The sequence below is a fragment of the Tachysurus fulvidraco genome, chromosome 3 (assembly GCF_022655615.1).
Source record: "Tachysurus fulvidraco isolate hzauxx_2018 chromosome 3, HZAU_PFXX_2.0, whole genome shotgun sequence".
NCBI lineage: Eukaryota > Metazoa > Chordata > Actinopteri > Siluriformes > Bagridae > Tachysurus > Tachysurus fulvidraco.
In genome coordinates, this window is record NC_062520.1 from 26,374,766 (window position 1) to 26,396,705 (window position 21,940).

A 21,940-nucleotide genomic window follows, 5' to 3' on the forward strand; every position below is an offset into this window, starting at 1 on the left:
TCAATTAACTCAAAATGGGGCCTAGATTACAAAACAAAAGGTTTGAAATTACAGGACATTTTAAATTGTTATGAAACCAATTATATGATACACAAACGTATTGTGAAGCACGGGGTCAAGAGTTATAAGACAGCAGACGTGTCATAACGCGTAAAGATGTTTCCATATTCAAATGGTAGTGTGCGTAATAGCTGCACTAATTTACATATTAGACAATGTCTGCATGCACACACAGAGTTGCTACCTAGCAAATTCTTCTTCTTTATTTCTTTAAAGAATATTTTCTCCATTTCATATATTAGACCCCATCTGAATACACATAGTGCTTGTTTTAAATAGTGAGAAAAAAACAAACGGGGATTTCTATTTAACGGTCTCAATGAAGTCAGGCTCTGTTATGGTGATGATCATAATCTGAGAAAGAATCGCCATATTATATGCAAATTTGCTGCTTCTGTAACAAATAAGTTGGGAAATGTTGGCCAGAGCTAAAACTCAGGGAGGTTTTATTCTAAAATCTAATCTAAATTCAATTTCAATTTATTCGGATTTATGTGAAGCTATTTTGTGACACTGTTGTTAAAAGAGATATATAAATAAAATCGAACTGGATTAAAATTATATAACTATCTTTAACGTGGAGCTGGTTGGACGAGTAACCAAGTTTGGCACGTGCGTAAAAGTGTCTCGGAGTCGATTGTTTATTTATTTATTTATTTATTTATTTATTAGTTTGTTTGTTTGTTTGTTTGTTTGATTTATTGATTTTCCCCCACAATTCTTCATTTGATTATAGACTATAATCTATAGCAGTCACTGCATTTGATTCAGATCAGCATGTGAAAAGAGGTTTCTCTAGGTCTACCATTGTTGTTGCAATTAACTTAAAACCCTCATTTCAAAATATCCCAACACAATAATCAGTAAACAGAAGTTAATTTGCCTTCCCAATACCCAGGAAACTATTACCTTACATTTACTCTTCACAATGATGGTGGATGCCCAGATCAACTACTGTGTTTAGTGATTGGACTGCTTATGTTTTTTTGATAAATATGTATTTACTGGATATTTGTTGATTTTCATATGATTGCTATTATTGTGTTTGGATATTCTGATGCACAGCAGGATTACTCACATGCCTGCAGGTCTAGAAAACTTAAACGCTCATGCAGGACGTGTGTAATTAGCTTCATCAATGCTTAGGTCTGGCAGTTTAACAATATTACAGTTATTCATGATTCCTTAATCACTTTTCACAATAGGAGGCGTGTGAAAGTCAAAAGAGTGTGCGCTGCTGGCTATGCATGATTTCCAATGGACTGGCTGAAAATACTCAATATCTCGAAATACTAAAACATTTATTTTCTTTTCAAAATGAATTAACCCATAAATCACAACTGGTCACAAATCTTTCGTCGTTTCTTGTTAACAGCAAGGATTGTGGGGTTGAAAAAGTAAAACAAACAAACAAACAAACAAACAAACAAACAAACAAATAGATAGACAACCAGCCATCCAAGTTTTTGGGGACATAAAGCACAGATATTGGAAATCAGAATGAAAGTTGGTCTCCACCTCATACACCTGACCTTCTCCTGCCCAGACCATGCGCGCGCGACAGCACACAGTCCACGTAGCGCCCCCAGAACGCCTGCGCGAGCTTCATGAACAGCTCCTGGTGCCGGGTTTGAGGAGATGCACGCAGACGCGCCATGAAATCCCAGAGGGCCGCCACGCCGTCGTCTAAGCGCATCTTCCGCGCCTCGATTAACGAGTGCGATGCCGTGTCCCAGCACTCGCTGTCGATCTCAGCCAGACCGCCTGGAGGCGCGCTGTCGACTCCAAAAAGCGACTCGGTGCTCAGCATCGCCTTCGGAGCGGAGACAAAGCAACAAGCGGCTGTGGCGAGCGCCAGCGCACACACAGCCCTGACACTAAATCCCACTATTCGGTCCAGCGTCGAAATCTTCATAGCTCTGGATTAGGGATAGATTACATAGTGAGAATTTAATCTGAAAGCTGTGCCAAAACAAACTTCGACTATTCTGCCCCTTATTGTTCCGAAAACAAACAAATAAATAAATAAAAATAAAAAAAAGCATGGAAACATTTAGCCTATCGAGTAATAAACTGTTAAATTAATGAAATAATCAGTCACTTTAGTCAGATGACAAAATGAATGAAACCTACCTTTACTTTGGTGAATCTGTAAGTTCTTCTGTTAGCAAAGTATTGTAGTGTGAAGTCTTATATTGTTCTCCAGTTTTCTTGCATAAAAACACAAAAGCAAGAATAAATTGGCTTTAGAAACGAGTTGCCAGGGATGTTAAAGGATGTTAAAGGGCCACGCGGTCACGATTCAAACGTCATTGGACAGACGCGCGTGCACTTTAGTCACCCTTCGTGTAATCTGCTTGAGAGCTAATGACTGAGGTGTGCAACTTATTTATTTATATATTTATAGCTATATATATATTCTATAGCTATAAGGGTGAAATGATGTTATTTTTTAATATTCCATCATTTATGACTAGAGTCAAAACCTGAGTCACAATTCTTATACTAACCATAACACAACCTAAAGGTAAAAAATGGGATTATCTGAAATCATGCATCTATATATACACTGTATGTTTGTAATTGGTGTGGCACTGGGATGCATGGGGTCTTAGTGGTTAGCAGGGTTGTGGGTTCAATTTCAGTTTCTTCCTTGTGTGGAGTTTGCATTTTGTCTAATTGCTTTGGGAGTCTTATCTTGGTGCCCCGGTTATAAAGACATGCTTTGCTGAATGCTGTCTGTAAATTGTCCGTGGTGTGTGTGTGTGTGTGTGTGTGTGTGTGTGTGTGTGTGTGTGTGTGTGTGTGTGTGTGTGTGTGTGTGTGTGTGTGTGCGCTGTATTTTATATTGTGTGGAAGGGATATTTAAACTATAGCGCAATGCCCTCTATTGGGGAAATGCGGAATTGCAAGGGAGCAAGTGTGAAGCGCGAGGAAAGGGTGAGGCATATATATAGATATATAAAAAAAAATTGATCAAAAATAAAAAATTGTAAAAAAAGTTTTTAATATCGGAGAACTCCCGCATGATAAATTAATTATTATTCACACTCTTTTTCTTTTTCTCTTTCATAATAATAATAATAATAATAATAATAATAATAATAATAATAATAATAATAATAATAATTACAACAACTACAGTATGATAACAGAATGAAACAATCGACATATTAACCCAGAAATGAAAGTTCTCAAAAATACTGTAAAGTGTGAAGACTTGCCCTCTGTGATATGCTTTGAGATTCACTTGACATCAAATTTGTTAAAATATTACGTAAATACTGCTTTGAGCAGTAATATATCGTTCCAATTTTTTTTTTAAACATTTGGGAAATTAAACATTAGATTAAAATAAAATTGCATGATGCTATGTGCATATCATACTCCCAGTCGAATCGCCCAGTTTGCATGAAAACAGCAGATATGGCAACACGTTGCAAGAGGCTGAGCGAAATGTAATTGACTTGACTTTCAGCCAATAAGAAGAAAAAATGAGCCAATCACATTAAACCCGGACATGTTTTTGTCTCGGTCCTTCACTGTACACATGGCTGCAGGTCGAGCATGGATAAGTTAACTAATCAGCTGTGTGTGTCTGTGATGGTTTAGGACTTTGTTATATTCATCGCGTGTGTTGTAGGATTCTCAAACGGATACACAGATAGTTCGTGAGAAACCTTAACATGGTTTGGATTAGCAGAGTGTGTTACAGGAAGGTTAGTGACTACGTTTATCGGCTCATTTCTGCCACAAATCCTCTTAAAATGCGCTGCAAAGGACATTATGGCTGTAATGTTGTGATTTTGAGACCAAACTTTATGGAGCTTTAAGGATTTCTAGTCTTCGTGTTTGAAATAAATGTATTTTATTGTATTGCCCAATAAATAACACTACAGATATAAATAAAATCACCAAACTTTTATTTTACATAACACCTCGTGTACAAAATATATATTTGTAAAAGTCAAAAAGAAATGAATGCTTTATCCATGATTCAAGCATTTATTTCTTTATGGCTTTTACTAATATATATATATATATATATATAATATATAATTGTAGATTTTTATATTAATATATACAAATATATATATACTAATTATATATATTCTTTTATATTGATTTTTTTCTAATATATAATATATTTTACATATAATATAATTTTACTTATATATATATATATATATATATATATATATATATATATATATATAATATAGATTTTTATTCTAACATGCATATATTTTATATATAATATATATTTCACTATCATTTTTATATAGAATTTTATTCTAATATATATTGATATGCATTTTATATATAATATATATTTTTATATATAATATTATTATATAATATATATATATTTTACTAATCTATATTTCTGTATGTTTGGCAATGCTTATAACACAATGCACCAAAGTTATGTTGCTTAGTTATTTATAATATTATTGTTATTAAGTGAACAGTATTATGAATCGGATGTGTCTGGATCATTGAGACACTGTTCTTGCATAGAGTACTGAAAAGTTTTCTCCAAGCCATCCAACGTGTCTAAACAAAATGTCAGCATCGATGAGAACATGTAAAACTAGCATCGATGAGAACATGTAAGAACTAATGATTAAATCCTGGATGTAAGGCTGCATCTATACTCCTCTGTGAATCATTTGGGACTTGCACTATACAGACACATCACCTTGGACTTCCTGAAAATGTTGCCACAAATTCTTTCTCTGGTCTAGCGTGACAATTTCCCTGCACTGGAACCAACGGGTCCAAACATGTTTCTTCATGATAATGTTTATGTGCACATTGGGCAGTAAGTTCTGGTCTTCTTCCTGCAATCGTTTGGCACTACATTGTATTCCTATGTGAATGGGCCATAATATCTATTAGCTGTCGTAATTCAAAAGCTGTTTAAATGTGCACAGTTTAAACAGATCCCCTTAAAACATAATGTAATGGATTATTAAAACATTGAATTCTGTTTGTGTTTAAAATATTGTATCATTTCAAATAGACTGTCAAACACCTAAATAATAATTAGTTGCATTAGCGTTAAATCCAGTAATTGACTCGGTCAGCTTTCTTTTGTGTTCAATAGCTTACGTTGAGGCTTGCATTTGTCCTAAAAAGTCCAGCTGGAATCTGCGACGATGGGACCAAAAACATTACATATTGCAAATTAATCAAAAGAGATGCTACAGCACATGACATGACATGACATGACATGACCGTTTGTTTCTCTCTCTGACTACAGTACGGGAACTTTCTGGATAACCTGCGGCTGTATGTAAAGGGTGGGAGCGGTGGCATGGGCTTACCCCGGATGGGAGGACAAGGTGGAAATGGAGGAGATGTGTGGGTGGTGGCTAAAAAAGATCTTACTTTGAAACGCATCAAAGATAGATGCCCACATAAACGATTCGTGGCTGGTGTGGGCAACAACAGCAGGTGTGTATTTATATTTATGGCTTTTTGGCATTAGCCAAAGGGCTTTGCTCAAACGCCCAGGGTTAACAGCTTGGCTGTGGTAGGATTTGAACACACCTCCTTCTGATCAGTAGTCTATCATCCTAACCAGTAGATAAACACAAAGACAAAAGTTTATTCATTATGTAAGAGTGTTATGTCTTCTCTGATTGAACCCATTACACAAAAACACAGATTTATTTTGTTTGGTGTATATAAGCTTGTTTCTGTTAAATAGATATCGTTACATTGACTGTGATGTACAGTAATCTCTCGCCACTTCGCGGTTCAAGTTTCGCGGTTCAAGTTTCGCAGCCTCAGTGCATCGCTGATTTTTCAAAAATATTCATCGAAAAATAAAAATAAAAACGGTTTCTCAGGATGCCAGACAAAGAGAAACTCTCTCAGAGGCTTTGTACATACCCACGGGCACTCAGATGAGGCACATGATTTGTTCCCGGCGTGAGATCTGAGCTGATTGGCTGCGCATCATCGCATCCTCTCCCAGCTTCTTCTCTTGTTGTATCTCGCCACTCTCTCTTTCACGCTGTCAACTGTCTCGCGCATTGTGTTTGAAATTAACTTTAATCACTGTACTATGTTTTTCATTTGAATGTGTTGTGCTGATAACGTGTATCTCCGTCCTGTTTTTAAGTATCCGTGCACTGAAAGGTGCACAAGGGGAGGATGTGGAAATCTTTGCTCCCGCTGGAATCTGTGTGACCACAGATGATGGGATGCCTCTAGGTAACCTCACACAGTCAGCTTGGTCAACTCCTTGCATTAAAATTTAAGGCAGTTAACCCTCGGGCTTGCGTTTTTTTCTGTAGGAGAGTTAAACCATGAAGGAGAAAAGGTTCTAGTAGCCAGAGGTGGACTGGGTGGATCTCTTCACTCTGGGTTTTTACCCAGTAAAGGGCAGACCCGGCACATCCGTCTGGATCTACGGCTCATCGCAGACCTGGGCCTAGTGGGGTGAGAGACACTGCACGTCACATAAAGATATCATTAAATATCAGTAGTGTAACTTATTTTGTCAGCAGTGGCTCAAGCAGTTAAGACTCTGGTGCCCCTTTTCCACCGAGGCAGTAGAGTGCTGGTTCGGAGCCTAATTTAGAACCAGTTCTTTCTTTTTCGCCAAAGCTCTGAACCAGGCTCTGAACCAGGAAAAGTGGTTCTTAAGTAGCACCAAAACGTTGCTTGTCTAGACTTAAGAACCTCTTGCGTCAGGGGCTGTGGGCGGGGCTGTGGGCGGGGTTACTGTTAGCACATTTGATAAAGTACCTTAAGTATACTAACGCTAACTACAGGTTTACTTTACCGTGATATGATCAGTTATCAGCACACATGAAAGTAGGTAGCTACAAGCTAAGGCAAATTTTTTTCTGTGTTAATGATAAAATAACGTTATGTATTTACTCGATTACAACCTCTGTTTATACAAATGACATGGAGCTGGAGATGTACACATTGGATTCGCCACGTTTGGATGCCAATGTTCACATAGGTTCACAAAGCCATGAGCATTAACGGTAAAGCAACATCCGCCATTGTTGTTGTGTTTGTGTTTGCCGTGACACGTATACAGTGACATCACACTCGGCTCTGTGACGGCTTTCTAGCCCATGGAAAGGCAAACCGGTTCTTAGAAGGATCGCTAGTGGAACCAACTTTGAACCAGCACCAGTGCTAGCTCTGAACCAGCACTCGGTTCTTTTTGGTGGAAAAGGGGTATGGTTTGTTAATTGGAGGACCAGGGTTCAAGCCTCAGCACTGCCAAGCTTCCACTGTTTTTTCCTATAAAACTAGTCATTCTGCTAAAACCAGAATTTTTACATTTACAAATTTACACTTTATTACGTTGTAATAAACCTTTATTTATTTGATTGCTAATTTATATTTTTTTAAAGGTTTCCTAATGCGGGTAAATCCTCTTTATTGACGGCCCTGTCACACGCCACACCTCAGATCGCCAGCTACCCGTGTGAGTATTGACCACCAGATGAACAGCCAATTTCTGGGAACAAACGTGGTATTAAAGTGTACTGCTTGGTGGAGTTTGGTGGATTTTCTATTTCTACAGGATGTCCAAAGAGTCAGGAACCAGTAGGTATAGGTGGAGCAAATTGAGGTGGATTTTGATCCAAAAATGTTGTGAACAAATGATCGAGCATAAGTTCAAATAACATATAGAATATTTTGTACATGTTGTTTTATTCTCATTGATTCCTGTCTATCACTGGTAATTTGCTGACTTAAATAAAGAATTTTTTTTAATCCTGCTGGTAGCAGATTGACATGGCAGTGTACAGCAGACATTAGCTTGTATCTCAGTGCAGCATAAAGATGTTTCCACTCTCTTTATATGTGGTAAATGTCATAATGTGCATTATTCTCACATATGTTTTTTCTTAACCTTTTTGTTTTTTAGTTTGTATTTTAACACTTTCAATTCTATGTTTCTTGCAGTCACAACTTTGAGACCTGAGATTGGCAAGGTGATGTATGAGGACCATAAGCAGGTAAAACAGCTTCTTTAGTAAATAAACTCTACAAAATCAACATTTTTGTCTACCTTTTTGTCTAAAAATATATAATTTTTTTTTGGTGGTGATGGTGTGGGGTGTCGGTGCCTTGCTCAAGGGCACCTCAGTCGTGGTATTGCCGCCCCGAGACTCGAACCCACAACCTTAGGGTTAGGAGTCAAACTCTAACCATTAGAGAGCCACGACTTCCCCTTTTTACAGTTTTTTTTAAATTTTATTTTAGTGACGTGACATACAGATATGTATGGTTACCCATACTCTGTATCTAGTTAAAGTGGTACAAGGAAAGAGAAACGGTGAATTCCAACTGGTCTGAACTCAAAGAAATAGCACTGCTATAGCACAAACTGCTGAAAATGTTCATGCTAGTTACGGTAAAAAAAAAAAAAAAAAGGTGTTTCAACACACAGCACATCCCAGCTTGCTGCATATGGAACTGTGTAGCTCACTGACCCCTGTCCATGACCCAAATCATCTACATTGGGCACATGAGCATCAGAACTGGAACATGGAGCGATAGAAGAAGGTGGCCTGGTCTGCTCAACCATGGTTTCTTGTTTCATGTTGGTCCCAGGGTTCATGTGAATGTTATTTTGGCATGTACCACCTACCTAAAAATTGTTTCAGCCCAAAATGCACTTCTTCATGGCAACAGTATTCCCTGATAGCAGTGGCCTTTTTCAGCAGGATAATGTGAAAAACATGTCTGATCCATGGAGGCCCGAGCTCACAGCTTGCAGGATTAAAGGAAGGGTCTCCGATATTTGAGAAATGCTTCAGAAAACTGAGTCGGGACGACAAGCTACACAAAAATCAAAACAAACGTGTAGCCAATGAGCAGAAAGGGGCGGGTCTTGTCAATATGTGTGGAGAGCATGTTCAGTGCGCATGTGTGACATTAGCAGAAAGCGGTTTTAACATTGACATGGAGGATAAAAACAAAGAAAGGCTTACGATAAGACAAGAAGTAGGACGTGTTTATATAGGATCAGCTTTCCAGCGCTGGGGAGAACTGAAGGAGCGGGAAGATGGCCGCATATGTTGAGGAGAAGCTCAGAGAGTTGGAGACCCAGCTGGAGAATCAGGAGAGTAAGAACTCAATTGGAGATTGGAGTTTCCCGAGTCAATAACTCCTTAGCTAAACGCTGTTACTACACAAGACGCGGTTGTAGCTGCCTCTTTACATTACATCGATAGGAAAGAGGTGTTATTTGTGTAGTAACAGCGTTTAGCTCAGGAGTCATTGACTCGGGAAACTCAAATCTGTGAACATGCTCACTGAACACTCTCTCCGCCCATATTGACAAGACACGCCCTTTTCTGTTCATTGGCTACACATTTGTTTTGATTTTTGTTTTGTTTGGTAGCCCAATGCATTTTTCTGAAGCATTTCTCAAATATCAGAGACCCTACCTTTTAAAGGAGCTGTTGCTAACTTTCTAGTGCCAGATACCATAGCACACCTTCAGAAGTTTTATGGTGTCCACACCTTGATGGATCAGCACTTGTTTTTACAGCAAAGAAAACCCTGCAAACTGTTAGGCAGGCGATTTTTAATGTTATGGCTAATCGGTGTATAAAGCATAGGCCACAATAATGTAAAGTTGTTTCTAGTGACCCTGATATCCTAATGGTTTAGATCTTACTTGGGACTGATTTAAACCATTAGGACTGATAATGGAGATTTCTTTTTTCAGATCCTAACTGCGTTACGTTGTCCCACAAGGTTCTGTTTTAGGTCCTCTGTTATTCTCCTTATCTACTCAGCCTCTTGCACATATTTTAAACATAATTTTAGCTTTCACTTCTGCAACAATGACACCATCACCTTACTGACAGTTGTCCTTTAGCAAGCTTGAGTCTTGTTGTTTTATTTTTTTTGGTATAGGTGTCGGTGGCAGATTTGCCCGGCTTGATCGAGGGTGCTCACATGAACCGAGGCATGGGCCACAAGTTCCTAAAACATGTGGAAAGAACGAAACAGCTCATGTTTGTGGTGCGTGATAATCTCTCTCCCTCTCTGTTTATATTTAGATTTGTAATAAAAAAAACTGTTAGTGACTGTAGTGATTCATTGTTTGATTTAAAATGAGCCCAACCGATATATAAAATATTTTGTGTTACGTCTCAGGTCGACATCTGTGGGTTTCAGCTGGCCAGTAAAACACCATTTAGGTCAGCATTTGAAGCAGTGCAGCTACTGACAAAGGTACATCCTAGTTGTGTTCATTTACAAAAAGGTTTTTCATGCTATAGAGCTTTATCACATTCAGAAAAGAATAGCTCTTTCTTCTTTGATCCACAGCTCATGAACATGTTTCACTTTATCCACTACGGAATGATATTTATTTGCAAATATGAAGCTATGTATCATTTAAAAAGTCTCATTTGTATTCATGTTTCATTCAGTATTTTATATCATTATGGTTAACAAACTAAAAGATAGCATTCAACAAAAGTTTACTAATCTCAGCCTGGATTTTGACTTGCATATCAGGAACTGGAGCTCTATAAGGAGGAACTGCTGTCCAAACCAGCCATCCTGGTGGTTAATAAGATGGACCTGCCTGATGCTGAGGAGAAGCTCAGAGAGTTGGAGACCCAGCTGGAGAATCAGGAGGGTAAGCACTCTTAATTATAACTTCACCCAAGTAATCCAGAATTGTGGAAACAGGATGTAGTTACTTTCAAATGGGACTTTTAAATGTTTTGGTCTCATTTTAGTAGTTGTTTTTAGTTACAGTAAGATACTGCATAGGAAAACAATCTTGTCATTGATTTATAAGGCAAGAAAATGGCTCATTTCTCAGCGATTCATTCATTGAGATCTGTAGTGAACTATTTCTTCTTCGTCATTCAGAATTCAGTCACCTCCTGCCCGAGGACATGATCCCCAAGAGCTTCCTCCATTTTAAACACACCGTTCCTGTCTCAGCCCTGACTGGCCTGGGGCTGCCCTATCTTAAAGCAGTCATCCGCAAGTCCCTGGAAGAGCAAGAAGCTATAAAATCAGAGCAGCAGCGCATAGAGAAGCTTGAGGATCTGAGAAGGAAGATTCCTGTTGTTTCCAAGCCCGTTTGGGGCCAGACTCGCTCAGAGCCTTAAAAGTGGAACTAAATTTACGAGATGGGACGTAATGCCCATTATTGCCACCAAATGGCTACCACTTCACTGGAACAATAATCGTGAAATCAGTTCAGCAGTGCTGCACTGGACTCTCACTGGATATACTGTACATGCGCCAATATCACAAGTCTCTTCTCATGCATGCTGGTTTTGTGAGATCTATTTTTGGTTGGAATACAAAATGGAAAAAAAAAAAAGGTTATGGCTTTAATGCTTTTTACATTTGTCTCTTGATTTAGGTATTGTAAATAAAAGTGTGCTTCTCTGTTTTACAGATTATTTTCTATTCTGCAGCTTGTCTTTTTCCTGCATAGTATCACTAAAAGTGAAATTAATATTAAACGGGATAGCTATCTTGGAGTTATGCAATGTAACCTTTCTCATGAATATTAGGATATTAATCCCAAACCGTAGTCCAACGGCACAAATTTACATATTAAATTTTTTGTATTTTCCCTGCACTAATAAACAGAATTTGGTGTTATACGCATGAAAAATACTGAACTGTGCAGTGCAGGTTGTATATAGTAATAGAGCAAGGCAAGGAAACACTGTAATTAGGAGTTAAATGAACAATATGTGCTGCTGGTTGTAATGTAAATGTTTCCCCTTTCAACTTTTCCACACTTTGTACAGCCTGGAACTGAAATGGATTTATGGTGAAATGGGTGAGATTGTACACTCAGCAGACCCCATATGAGGTCCAGCTTATTCATACAATTATTTATATATATTATTTATATTATATCAGTCAACAATGCATGTTGTGGATCGTGGCGGAAACACAGGAAGCACATGCAAACCCTGTGCGCTGCGTGGAGCCTGGAATCGATGCAAACCACAGATGCAAGACAAATGTGCTGATAAATAAACGTTTAAAATGAGTTACATGACTTTTAAAACGGGTCTATTTCTTGTCAGTCCCACTAGGTCTAATACGGCCAGTTATCTAAAACACTTTTTGATATAAAGACCGACTTTACTCACCTGTAGTAACAGATTTCCACAGCAAGATGGTGCCACTAGGTCTAACCACTCCACCTAGTGTTTCATTTCAAAACAGTTGCTTGTGTTTCTTTATTTAAGTCAGTGATATAGGTTAGTATTTGTCGCCATGGTGATTCAAATCTTAGAACTGAAAAAGAAAAAAAAAAAACCACAAGCAAGCACCTCCTCTTCTCTTACACCCACTGCTTTGTTAATCCATAGGTTTATTTCATAGGTTTCATAGTTTTCTGAAGAAGAAAGACTAGACGTTGAAGATTAAAGCACCCTTTTATACCAAACTAACTCTTAATCACTTTATAAATATCTTATAGTCCTAGGTAATGTCATGAAACTTCCAAAGAAGATGTTTTAACTAGATTTTAATGTCAAAGAAGAGAGTATTATGTTTCTGTTATTTAGAAAAGCCCATACTATATACAAACACGAGTCAGTGAATGTGGGAAATTTCCAGGACTTCTATCATATAAAACATATCAGTACAGAACGTTCCAGGATGGATGCTCTAGATTTAGATCACTAGATCATGTTGAAAAAGGAGGTCGAGATGAAATTTTGCCTGGTAACAGTGGATATGTCTAGTATTATATGTTAACATAATATGAGTACAACCAGCAGTCCTTGAACACTAACACCGTAGGTAGCCTTATATTTGCACTATTGGTGTAGTAGATCGCATATATGAGGGCAGTGGTGGCTCAACTGGTTAAGGCTCTGGGTTGTTGATCGGTGGAACGAGGTTCAAGGCCCAGCACAGCCAAGCTGCCACTGCTGAGCCCTTGAGCAAGGCCCTCAACCCTCCCTGCTCCAGGGGTGCTGTATCATAGCTGCCCCTGCACTCTGACCCCAAACCTCCTCAGTTGGGGTATGTGAAGAAAAGTATTCCACTGTGCTGTTATGTATATGTAGTGATTAAAAAAAAATATTTAAAAGGCCTTTAGGAACTCAAAGACATAATTGTACTAATATTTATTTACATTTTATTTGTATAAAGTTTATAATAATGGACAGTGATACAAAGCAGCTTTATAGGGTTTTTTAAATATACCCAACCCGATGATGTCCTAAACTGTACTTTTTCCAAAGATTGCATGCTCTTTATCCTGTTTGCAGGTCATCTAAGTCATCGATGACTTTATTTGCACATTCCATGGTGGGATTTCCCTAAAATTTCCCTTTTGGACATTTTGTTCAATAGACTCATCTTTTTCATGTCCTTGCCCTGTACATGTACTGAGTCATATAAATAATGATTAATAATGAATAATGAAACAACAAAAGTTAAAAAGCTCTTTTAGATTTGGGCATTAATGTTGAAATTTTATGCACTTATGACGGGCTGACACTTTATATTTTAGTAGCTTTTTTAAATTCTAGGTAATAAATGGTTATAAAGTACTAAGCTGAAACCTAGAATGTGCCACTTACAATTTCTATGTACTTAATGTTTTTATGTTGTCTATTGTGTAATGAGATATCTATCTCAATGTGATTTTATCCCTGGTTAAATAAAGGTATAATAAACAATGTTCAAAAGTCTTTCCATATGAAATTGTCACACACAAAAACACACCACATACTGTATTTTGCATCAAGACAACTCAGCACCTAATGTTCAGGCCAACAATGAAATGTTCAGGCCGACAATGAACTGTTATTATCTGTTTATTGGAAAATTAAGGGTTCTTTTACTCATAAAAGGAAAAAGGTTCTAATTGGAGTCCTTTCGGGAGTCTTTCATTTGTTGTCCTCTGTGTTATAAGCAAATCCCTAAACAAAATGTACCTCTATTGTGTTTATTACCTTAATATTGTAAATAAATAAATAAATAAATAAATAAACAAACAAACAAACAAACAAACAGAAAGGAGCTCATAGTTTCCCATACGTAGTAGTTCTAATAATCATAAAGTATAATAATTTTTTATAATAACCATGTAACAAAATTGTCTATACTAAATACTAATGTGTATGTGTTTTGTGATTTTGTTTTTTGTCTTTACAGAAATATAAAAATTCGGAATAATAATGACAAAATTTTAATAAAAAATGTATTACTTTTATTTATTAAAGATTTACCCCTGATAAGTAAGCCACATGAGGCAACAACTTAGAAAAGCTTTAAAATCTGGTCCAACTATTTATAACAATAAGAGATAAGACAGTTTATTTATCATGAAATGGTTCATAGTTGTGACAAGTTAAATACTGTCTGTATTTTGACACAGTGTACATGGACACTGCCTGCTATTTGTTTCAGTATGATTCAGACTATGAAAATCCCTCACATGCACGTTGTGTGTTGTCATTGGACTCTGTACCTCCACGCTGGCTTTGTGATTAAGGTCGTTTGGGGAGGGGTGAAGTTTCCAGTACTGATCAGACACACGTAGTCAGACTATCAAAACATGACCAAAAGCCCATAGAATTAGAAATAATGGCAGAAACTCTTTTATAAGGACTTAACAGGTATAGTGAAAGCTTTAGTGTAATGAAAGCCTAACTTGTCATTTTGGGTCACATGCTACATTATGTGCCATAACTATACAACTCAAAAGAATTTTTATTTACTATATATTGAACATGAAGTTTATGTTCACTGTAGAATATAACAGAGGTATGACTATAGCATGGGTTATATAATGGGTTTGAACTCTCCTGAGCATAATATGTCTGCTGGAAGAAACTGATATAATGATTTTTATTGATTCACATTCTCATTTCAGTAGAATTAGACACTGGAACTAAATAATAAGCACAAAACTTGTGACTGCATCAGATTTATCTAAACCCTACATATTTAAACTAACAGATATTATATGTCTACAGTTTGCTATGTGTTAAGACATACAATACTAAGAATATTGTGAGGTATGCAGTGGTCTGTATCAGTATCTGTATTCAGCAAAGAACAGAACAGACTCTCAGACTGTAGTTTACAATTTTATTTCAGCACGTAGCATAATCGACTGTACCTAGATGTGTCACAGAGCGGTTGGTGTCAGCTTTGTTATCAAGAAATGTAACTGGTATAATGTTTTAGCTGTCTTAGGTTAAGGAGTTGAGCTGTAATTATGCCCAACATATGCTGTGTATGGGGGGCACGGTGGCTTAGTGGTTAGCACGTTTGCCTCGCACCTCCAGGGTTGGGGGTTCGCTTCCCGCCTCCACCTTGTGTGTGTGGAGTTTGCATGTTCTCCCCGTGCCTCGGGGGTTTCCTCCGGTTTCCTCCCCTGGGTCCAAAGACATGCATGGTAGGTTGATTGGCATCTCTGGAAAACTGTCCGTGGTGTGTATCCTGCCTTTATGCCCGATGACGCCTGAGATAGGCACAGGCTCCCCGTGACCCAAGGTAGTTTGGATAAGCGTAGAAAATGAATGAATGAATGAATGAATGAATGAATGAATGAATGAATGAATATGCTGTGTATGTTTTCCAGGCAACAGTTTTCTGGCAGGTAGAATTGCCACAGAATAGTTTTGGATCCTGGCTTAAACCCTAAGATCTGCTTAATGCTTGTATAAAGTTATGCATGTTTCCCCCACATTTAGCTGTTTTTTTTTTAACATGGTACTGAGGTTTCCTCCATTTGGTGACATGGCTTGTTTGGTTTTGTCAACACATACTCAGCTCCTGGAACAAAAAAGTGTTGATTCTCAAACAAAACTATGGAAAACTATGGAAGCTCAAATTTCAAAATTGCCCAAGAATTCAGATATCCCATTATATTTACTGCTAAAAAGGAAATACTGAATTACTTAAGCAAACATGGGTAATGTATTGACTAAAAAAAAAATTCAGATACTTTAGAAAGGTGAAGTTTGCTTTAAGGTTTCATGCAAAGAAGCCGTCACAGGTTGTAGGTCCAAAATACAATATGACGTCTGGCTAATTATAGCACCAATGAACATGAAACAAACGGGAGTGGCACTGACAACTAGACACTTACTTTTGGACTTTGGGTTGTATCATCCACTATTCGCTTACCTATATAACAACAGCCCTTGTGTTCGCTCACAAGCAGACTGGTCTGAGGAAACATTCAGCAGGAAATAAACACAAAGAGGTGAGCCGGAGAACGCCAATTAAAACAAAAGTTAAATGTTTATAATATGGAAGTTTATAATATAGAATGCATCTACTTTCTTTGTGCTTTTAGCTGAAGACAACAAAGATGAAGGTTTTCACGGTGCTTGCCATTCTTGCATTTACAGGTAAAGGATTTATGATTTTAATGAAATATCAGTCTTTATTCATTCATAATAATGTTGTCAGGGGCATTATTACTGGATGTTATCTCAATGCTTGGAATAATCGCTTAAAAATAGGCCCAAATGTGACACAGAAGCAATTATTGTGTACATCTATATGTATTTATCTCTCACCAGGCTGCCAAGCCAACTTGTTCTATGCTGATGAGCCCAAACCACAGCTGGAGCAACTGACTGATGCTTTCTGGGACTATGTTGCCAAGGCAACACACACTGCTGAGGAATCACTGAAAATGATTAGAGAGTCTCAGCTGGGACTGGAAGTCAAGTGAGTTATCAGAACTGTGTTTACTGTCTTGATTGTGTCTCATGTCATTTTTCTTATAGACGTGTTTCTTCTTTTCACACCATAGCTCTAGAATTACAGAAGGTGCCAATGCGGCCAGTCAGTATGCTGTCACTCTCCAGAAACAAGTCAACCCTCTGGCCCAGGACTTCATGACCAAAATCAGCAAGGAGGCTGAAGTTCTGAAGGAGCGTCTCGAGCAGGATCTGACCACTGTGAGGGACAAACTGGAGCCCTATGCTGATGACCTGAAGACCCAAATTCAGCAGAAAGTGGAGGATCTGAGAGTAGCTGTGGCTCCCTATGCCGAGTCCTTCGACTCTGAAGCGCTGAAAACTACTGTGCTGCAGAAGACAGAGGAGCTCAGAGGAAGTCTGGAGGAGAAAGTGAAGGAGCTGCAGTCCCAGATGGAGCCCTATACTGATGAACTCAGGCAGAAAGTAGATCAGCATCTGCAGGAATTCCAGAAAACCGTGGCTCCTCTGACTGAGGATCTTCAGGCCAAGGTTGCTGAGAGAGCTGCTTTGGTTCAACAGGGTCTGGCTCCCTATGCTGAGGACCTGAGAGAGAAACTGGACCCCTACGCCCAGAACCTGAAGGACCAGCTCACCGCTCTTTATGAGTCCTACATCAAAACCAACTAAATAATCCAAACACTTTGTTTCACTCACTGGACTATGTTTACAATAATGAAAACTACACACTGATATTAAACATCAATTGTTCAGTTAGATTGTATGGCATCTAACAATTGTCTGAACATTTCAAACAACAGTATTTGCTAACAATATTTCTCAGACTTGCTAAAAAAAAATGTAAGTAGAAACAGTGAAATATACTGTAGCATCTGTATTTACATCTGTATGTTAGAACATGAATCTCTATGTTCTTTGTAGATTTCTTTGTTATACATCACTTCCATTACTCGTATTTATACTAAAATAAAATAACAATGGCATGTGTAAAGCAATTCATTCTTGAAGTGCAGTTTTTATTTATGATTAAATGAACTAAATGACTTTTTATTTAAGGGATTAGGTAAAAATGTGTGATCAGCCACGATACAAAATTAAGACCTGTGCCAGTGCCAGAGCTCTCAGAAGCTCTCTGGATTTCATGCTAATTTTGTTATTTAACATTAGGGTATTCAGAAAAACTAGTTTCTGTTTAATCGGAAACAAGAAATATGCAATATTAGCTTTCTGACAAGGCCTATAAACTCGCATGGATATAGAAGTAAGACGAAATGAAAAAAGAATCTGTTTAAAATGATAAAATCGTTCGATTTGTGTTACTCTTTGAATACCTTTCAGTGAAAAAGTGAATGCCGATGCCAACGCATTCTTCATTTCCTGTGTGTGTATTCCTCTTTGTATTAGAACTAGAAAACCTGTCCAATCACATAGGTTTAATATTATTTGACAGGAATGAAACCTAAAAAAAAAGACATAGAGCTCATTTTAAAGAAATACATGCATGTTCACACATTGGGAAAGAAAGGAGGTTCTGCTAACATGCAAAAATTCACCTGTGCTTTGTTCAAGACAAATGCAATGAAATAAAAAAAGCATGTTATTCTAACATGTTATACGTAAGTTCCATAAATTTTAGATTGATTCAGAGCTAGTAGGAAATATTGGATGGTAGATCAGGAGCAATGTGACATATCTACATACATGAGCTAAAACATTCAGTAGTATCACAGTAAATTCTGGGTATTTTCAAGTTGTTGTGTGCTCGTGAGTAAAAGCACCACGTGGAAGGTGAAGGTGACGTGACATACGGCTAAGTATGGTGACCCATACTCCGAATTGACCCATGCTCACAGCAGTGAACACACACACACACCGTGAACACACACCCTGAGCAGTGGGCAGCCATTTATGCTGCAGCACCCGAGGAGCAGTTGGGGGGTTCGGTACCTTGCTCAAGGCCTCAGTCATGGCCGGCCCGAGACTCGAACCCACAACCTTAGGGTTAGGAGTCAAACTCTCTAACCTTTAGGCCACGACTTCCCCCAACAAGAACCAACAAGAACCAACAAGAACCAACAAGAAGTCTCGTACACATCCATCACTTTGACATATGGTCATTTCTTTGTAAACTGTAACAATTTAATTCAAATTTATTTGTATAACGCTTTTAATAATGGACATCATCATAAAACAGCTTTACAGAAATCTAAAAATATTGATTAAATATATAAATATTGATTAAATATATAAATATTGTCCTTTCTACAACTTTATATAGTCAAGTGGGTTTGTTTAACCTTCTGAGCAACTTATAAATCAGTGTATTTTCTGAATTCATACAATTATATATTGATATATTTCATACAGATTTAACACTTATTCCTTTCTACTAAAGCCATCAAATGTTCAATGATGCTTCAGCTATTTCTTTCTGATAATGGGAAATAATTAATTATATATATATATATATATATATATATATATATATATATATATATATATATATATATATATATATATTTATATATAATATGAATCAAAAAGTATAAATCTATAATAATTAAAAATAGATCGATACTTTAATATATCAGACACATTGGTATTCACTGTCATTTACTGTCAAGAGTTCATGTAAGGACTTTGCACTGTTCTTTGGTAGGTATACAATACAAGGTCATTTCAAAAAAAGGGAGGAGTGGAACTAGTTGAGTGGACAACTAGACACGTACCATTGGACTTTGTGTTTTCCTGTCCGCTATTCATCTGCCTATATATAAACAGCCCTGGCTACACCAACAAGCAGACTGGACTAAGAAAATATTCAGCTAGGATTATCTACAAAGAGGTGAGCTGGAGAACATAAACAAATTAAAAAGCTTTACATATATTTAATTTACAGAATTATTTTTTATTAAATTCTGCCAATTTATTTGTGTTTTATCTAAAGACAGCAAAGATGAAGGTTTTCCTGCTGCTTGCCATTGTGGCATTTACAGGTAGATTTTTATGAATGGATGCAGATGTTGAATGCAGATGTTCTCATTGTTAATGCTCTCAAATAATAGGCTTAAAGGTTACACATGCAATCATTTTACAGGTGTAAAGAATGTGTATCTGTTTATATGCCCTCAGGTTGCCAGGCCAGGGATCCTACTGATGCTATCTTGTACGAAATTTCCAAGGTAACGCGCCCTTTTGATGATGCACTGAAAATGATTAAAGAGTCTCAACTGGGGCAAAAAGTCAAGTAAGTAAAACGTCCTGTGATCCCTGTTTTATTGTTATACAGTAGTATCATGTCCAGTAAACTTGATATTGACACATGCTTCTCCTTTTTTACACAATAGTGCTAGAATTACAGAATTTGGTAATGTGGCCAAAGAGTATGCTGTGACTCTCCAGGAAAATTTGAGCCCTCTGACCCAGGACATCAGGACCAAAATCAACAAGGAGGCTGAAATTCTGAAGGAGCGTCTCGAGCAGGATCTGACCACTGTGAGGGACAAACTGGAGCCCTATGTTGAGAAGCTGAAGACCCAAATTCAGGAGAAAGTGGAGGATCTGAGAGTAGCCGTGGCTCCCTATGCCGAGTCCTTTGACTCTGACGCTCTGAAAACTACTGTACTGCAGAAGACAGAGGAGATCAGGAGAAGTCTGGAGGAGAAAGTGATAGAGCTGCAGTCTCAGCTGGAGCCCTATACTGATGATTTCAGGCAGAAAGTAGATCAGCATCTGCAGGAATTCCAGAAAACCGTGGCTCCTCTGACTGAAGATCTTGAGGCCAAGGTTGCTGAGAGAGCTGCTTTGGTTCAACAGGGTCTGGCTCCCTATGCTGAGGACATAAAAGAAAAACTGGACCCATATGTCCAAAACCTAAATGACCGGCTCAGGTCTCTTTATGAGTCCTACATAAACACTTTCAACTAAATTCTGGACTGCTTCCCCGCTAACAAAACTCTGTACAGTGTTCCCAAATAATACACCCTTAAACATTGGACTGTACTACTTGCTAAAAGTCCAAAGAATTTCTCTCTTTTGTAGTAGCATTTGCATTAAAATATAACTTTTATTATTATTTACTGTTGCTAAGGATCATTGCATTCTTTCCAGATGTCTTATTTTGTAAACTGCTTTCATTTCTTGCATTTATACAAATAAAATAGTGGCAAACTGACTCATGTAAAGCACAATGTATTTTTAATATACAGCATCATTTCGCCTTTGTTTCTTACAAAAATATTAGAAAAATACACATTTTCAACAAAAGATTTCTGATTCTACTGCATAGATATAAAACAGGCAAGTTAATTTTAATTTCTTTACAGATATCTTTTACATAGTCTGCATCTTTGGGTACCACATTACATTACATACATTTCAGTTCACTACATTTAGAGACTTTATCTATGGAATATCAACTAACGAAACATATGTATTACATTTTTATTTCTTTGTTACAGAAGGTAGAGCTTAGGTAAAAGAAATATGATTATTTTGGTAATTATTGCCAACTATTGTCTCTTTTTCTCCTTCTTCCTACGTTTTTTTTTTTTAAAGTCAAATCATTTCATCCCAACAGACAAAATGATCAACATTCGGAAGAAAGTTTCATTGTACACCTGTAAGACCTACCCAATCATTTACATGTGTTAGAACAGTCATTTTGATAGACTTTCTTTTCATTCATTCATTTATTCATTCATTTTTTACCGCTTACCCAAACTTCCCGGGTCACGGGAGCCTGTGCCTATCTCAGGCTTCATCGAGCATCAAGACAGGATACACCCTGGACGGAGTGCCAACCCATCACAGGGCACACACACTCTCATTCACTCACACACTCACACATTACGGACAATTTTCCAATGATGCCAATCAACCTACCATGCATGTCGTTGGACCGGGGGAGGAAACCAGAGTACATGGAGGAAACCCCGAGGCACAGGGAGAACATGCAAATTACACACACACAAGGCGGAGGCGGGAATCGAACCCCCAACCCTGGAGGTGTGAGGCAAATGTGCTAACCACTAAGCCATTGTGCCCCACCTGCTTTCTATTCACCTGAATGAAATTAGATGGTCCATAGAAAAGAGAAAAACATGCAAGATCTACATTCCTTTAAAGATAAGCATCTTAAGATACCCACACCTTGTAGCGCTTGTGTTTAAATGCTTGTGTTGATGCATTAG

The 21,940-nt window shown here is 37.6% G+C and overlaps 4 protein-coding genes across 4 annotated transcripts; 3 read left to right on the forward strand and 1 right to left on the reverse strand.

The window, feature by feature from the left end:
• Positions 1-1,432: 1,432 nt before the first annotated feature.
• LOC113644523 (protein FAM237B-like) lies at positions 1,433-2,317 on the reverse strand. Its single transcript, XM_027149447.2, has 2 exons — positions 2,194-2,317; positions 1,433-1,979 (listed from the first exon to the last, which is right to left on the reverse strand). Exon 2 carries the CDS (start codon positions 1,973-1,975, stop codon positions 1,580-1,582), a length of 396 nt encoding a protein of 131 aa, XP_027005248.2. The 5' UTR covers positions 1,976-1,979; positions 2,194-2,317; the 3' UTR covers positions 1,433-1,579.
• A 1,249-nt stretch (positions 2,318-3,566) lies between these two features.
• Positions 3,567-11,489, forward strand: gtpbp10 (GTP-binding protein 10 (putative)). Its single transcript, XM_027160960.2, has 10 exons — positions 3,567-3,779; positions 5,327-5,520; positions 6,194-6,285; positions 6,369-6,513; positions 7,449-7,522; positions 8,008-8,060; positions 9,973-10,080; positions 10,216-10,293; positions 10,582-10,705; positions 10,945-11,489. The coding sequence occupies exons 1-10, from the start codon at positions 3,747-3,749 to the stop codon at positions 11,187-11,189; spliced, it is 1,146 nt and encodes a 381-aa protein (XP_027016761.2). The 5' UTR covers positions 3,567-3,746; the 3' UTR covers positions 11,190-11,489.
• Positions 11,490-16,175: 4,686 nt separating this feature from the next.
• LOC113644437 (apolipoprotein A-I-like) lies at positions 16,176-17,743 on the forward strand. Its single transcript, XM_027149284.2, has 4 exons — positions 16,176-16,282; positions 16,376-16,430; positions 16,605-16,755; positions 16,841-17,743. The coding sequence occupies exons 2-4, from the start codon at positions 16,391-16,393 to the stop codon at positions 17,415-17,417; spliced, it is 768 nt and encodes a 255-aa protein (XP_027005085.2). The 5' UTR covers positions 16,176-16,282; positions 16,376-16,390; the 3' UTR covers positions 17,418-17,743.
• A 1,738-nt stretch (positions 17,744-19,481) lies between these two features.
• Positions 19,482-20,922, forward strand: LOC113651712 (apolipoprotein A-IV-like). The gene is made up of 4 exons (XM_047811346.1): positions 19,482-19,593; positions 19,696-19,744; positions 19,881-19,995; positions 20,096-20,922. Exons 2-4 carry the CDS (start codon positions 19,705-19,707, stop codon positions 20,673-20,675), a joined length of 735 nt encoding a protein of 244 aa, XP_047667302.1. The 5' UTR covers positions 19,482-19,593; positions 19,696-19,704; the 3' UTR covers positions 20,676-20,922.
• Positions 20,923-21,940: the final 1,018 nt, after the last annotated feature.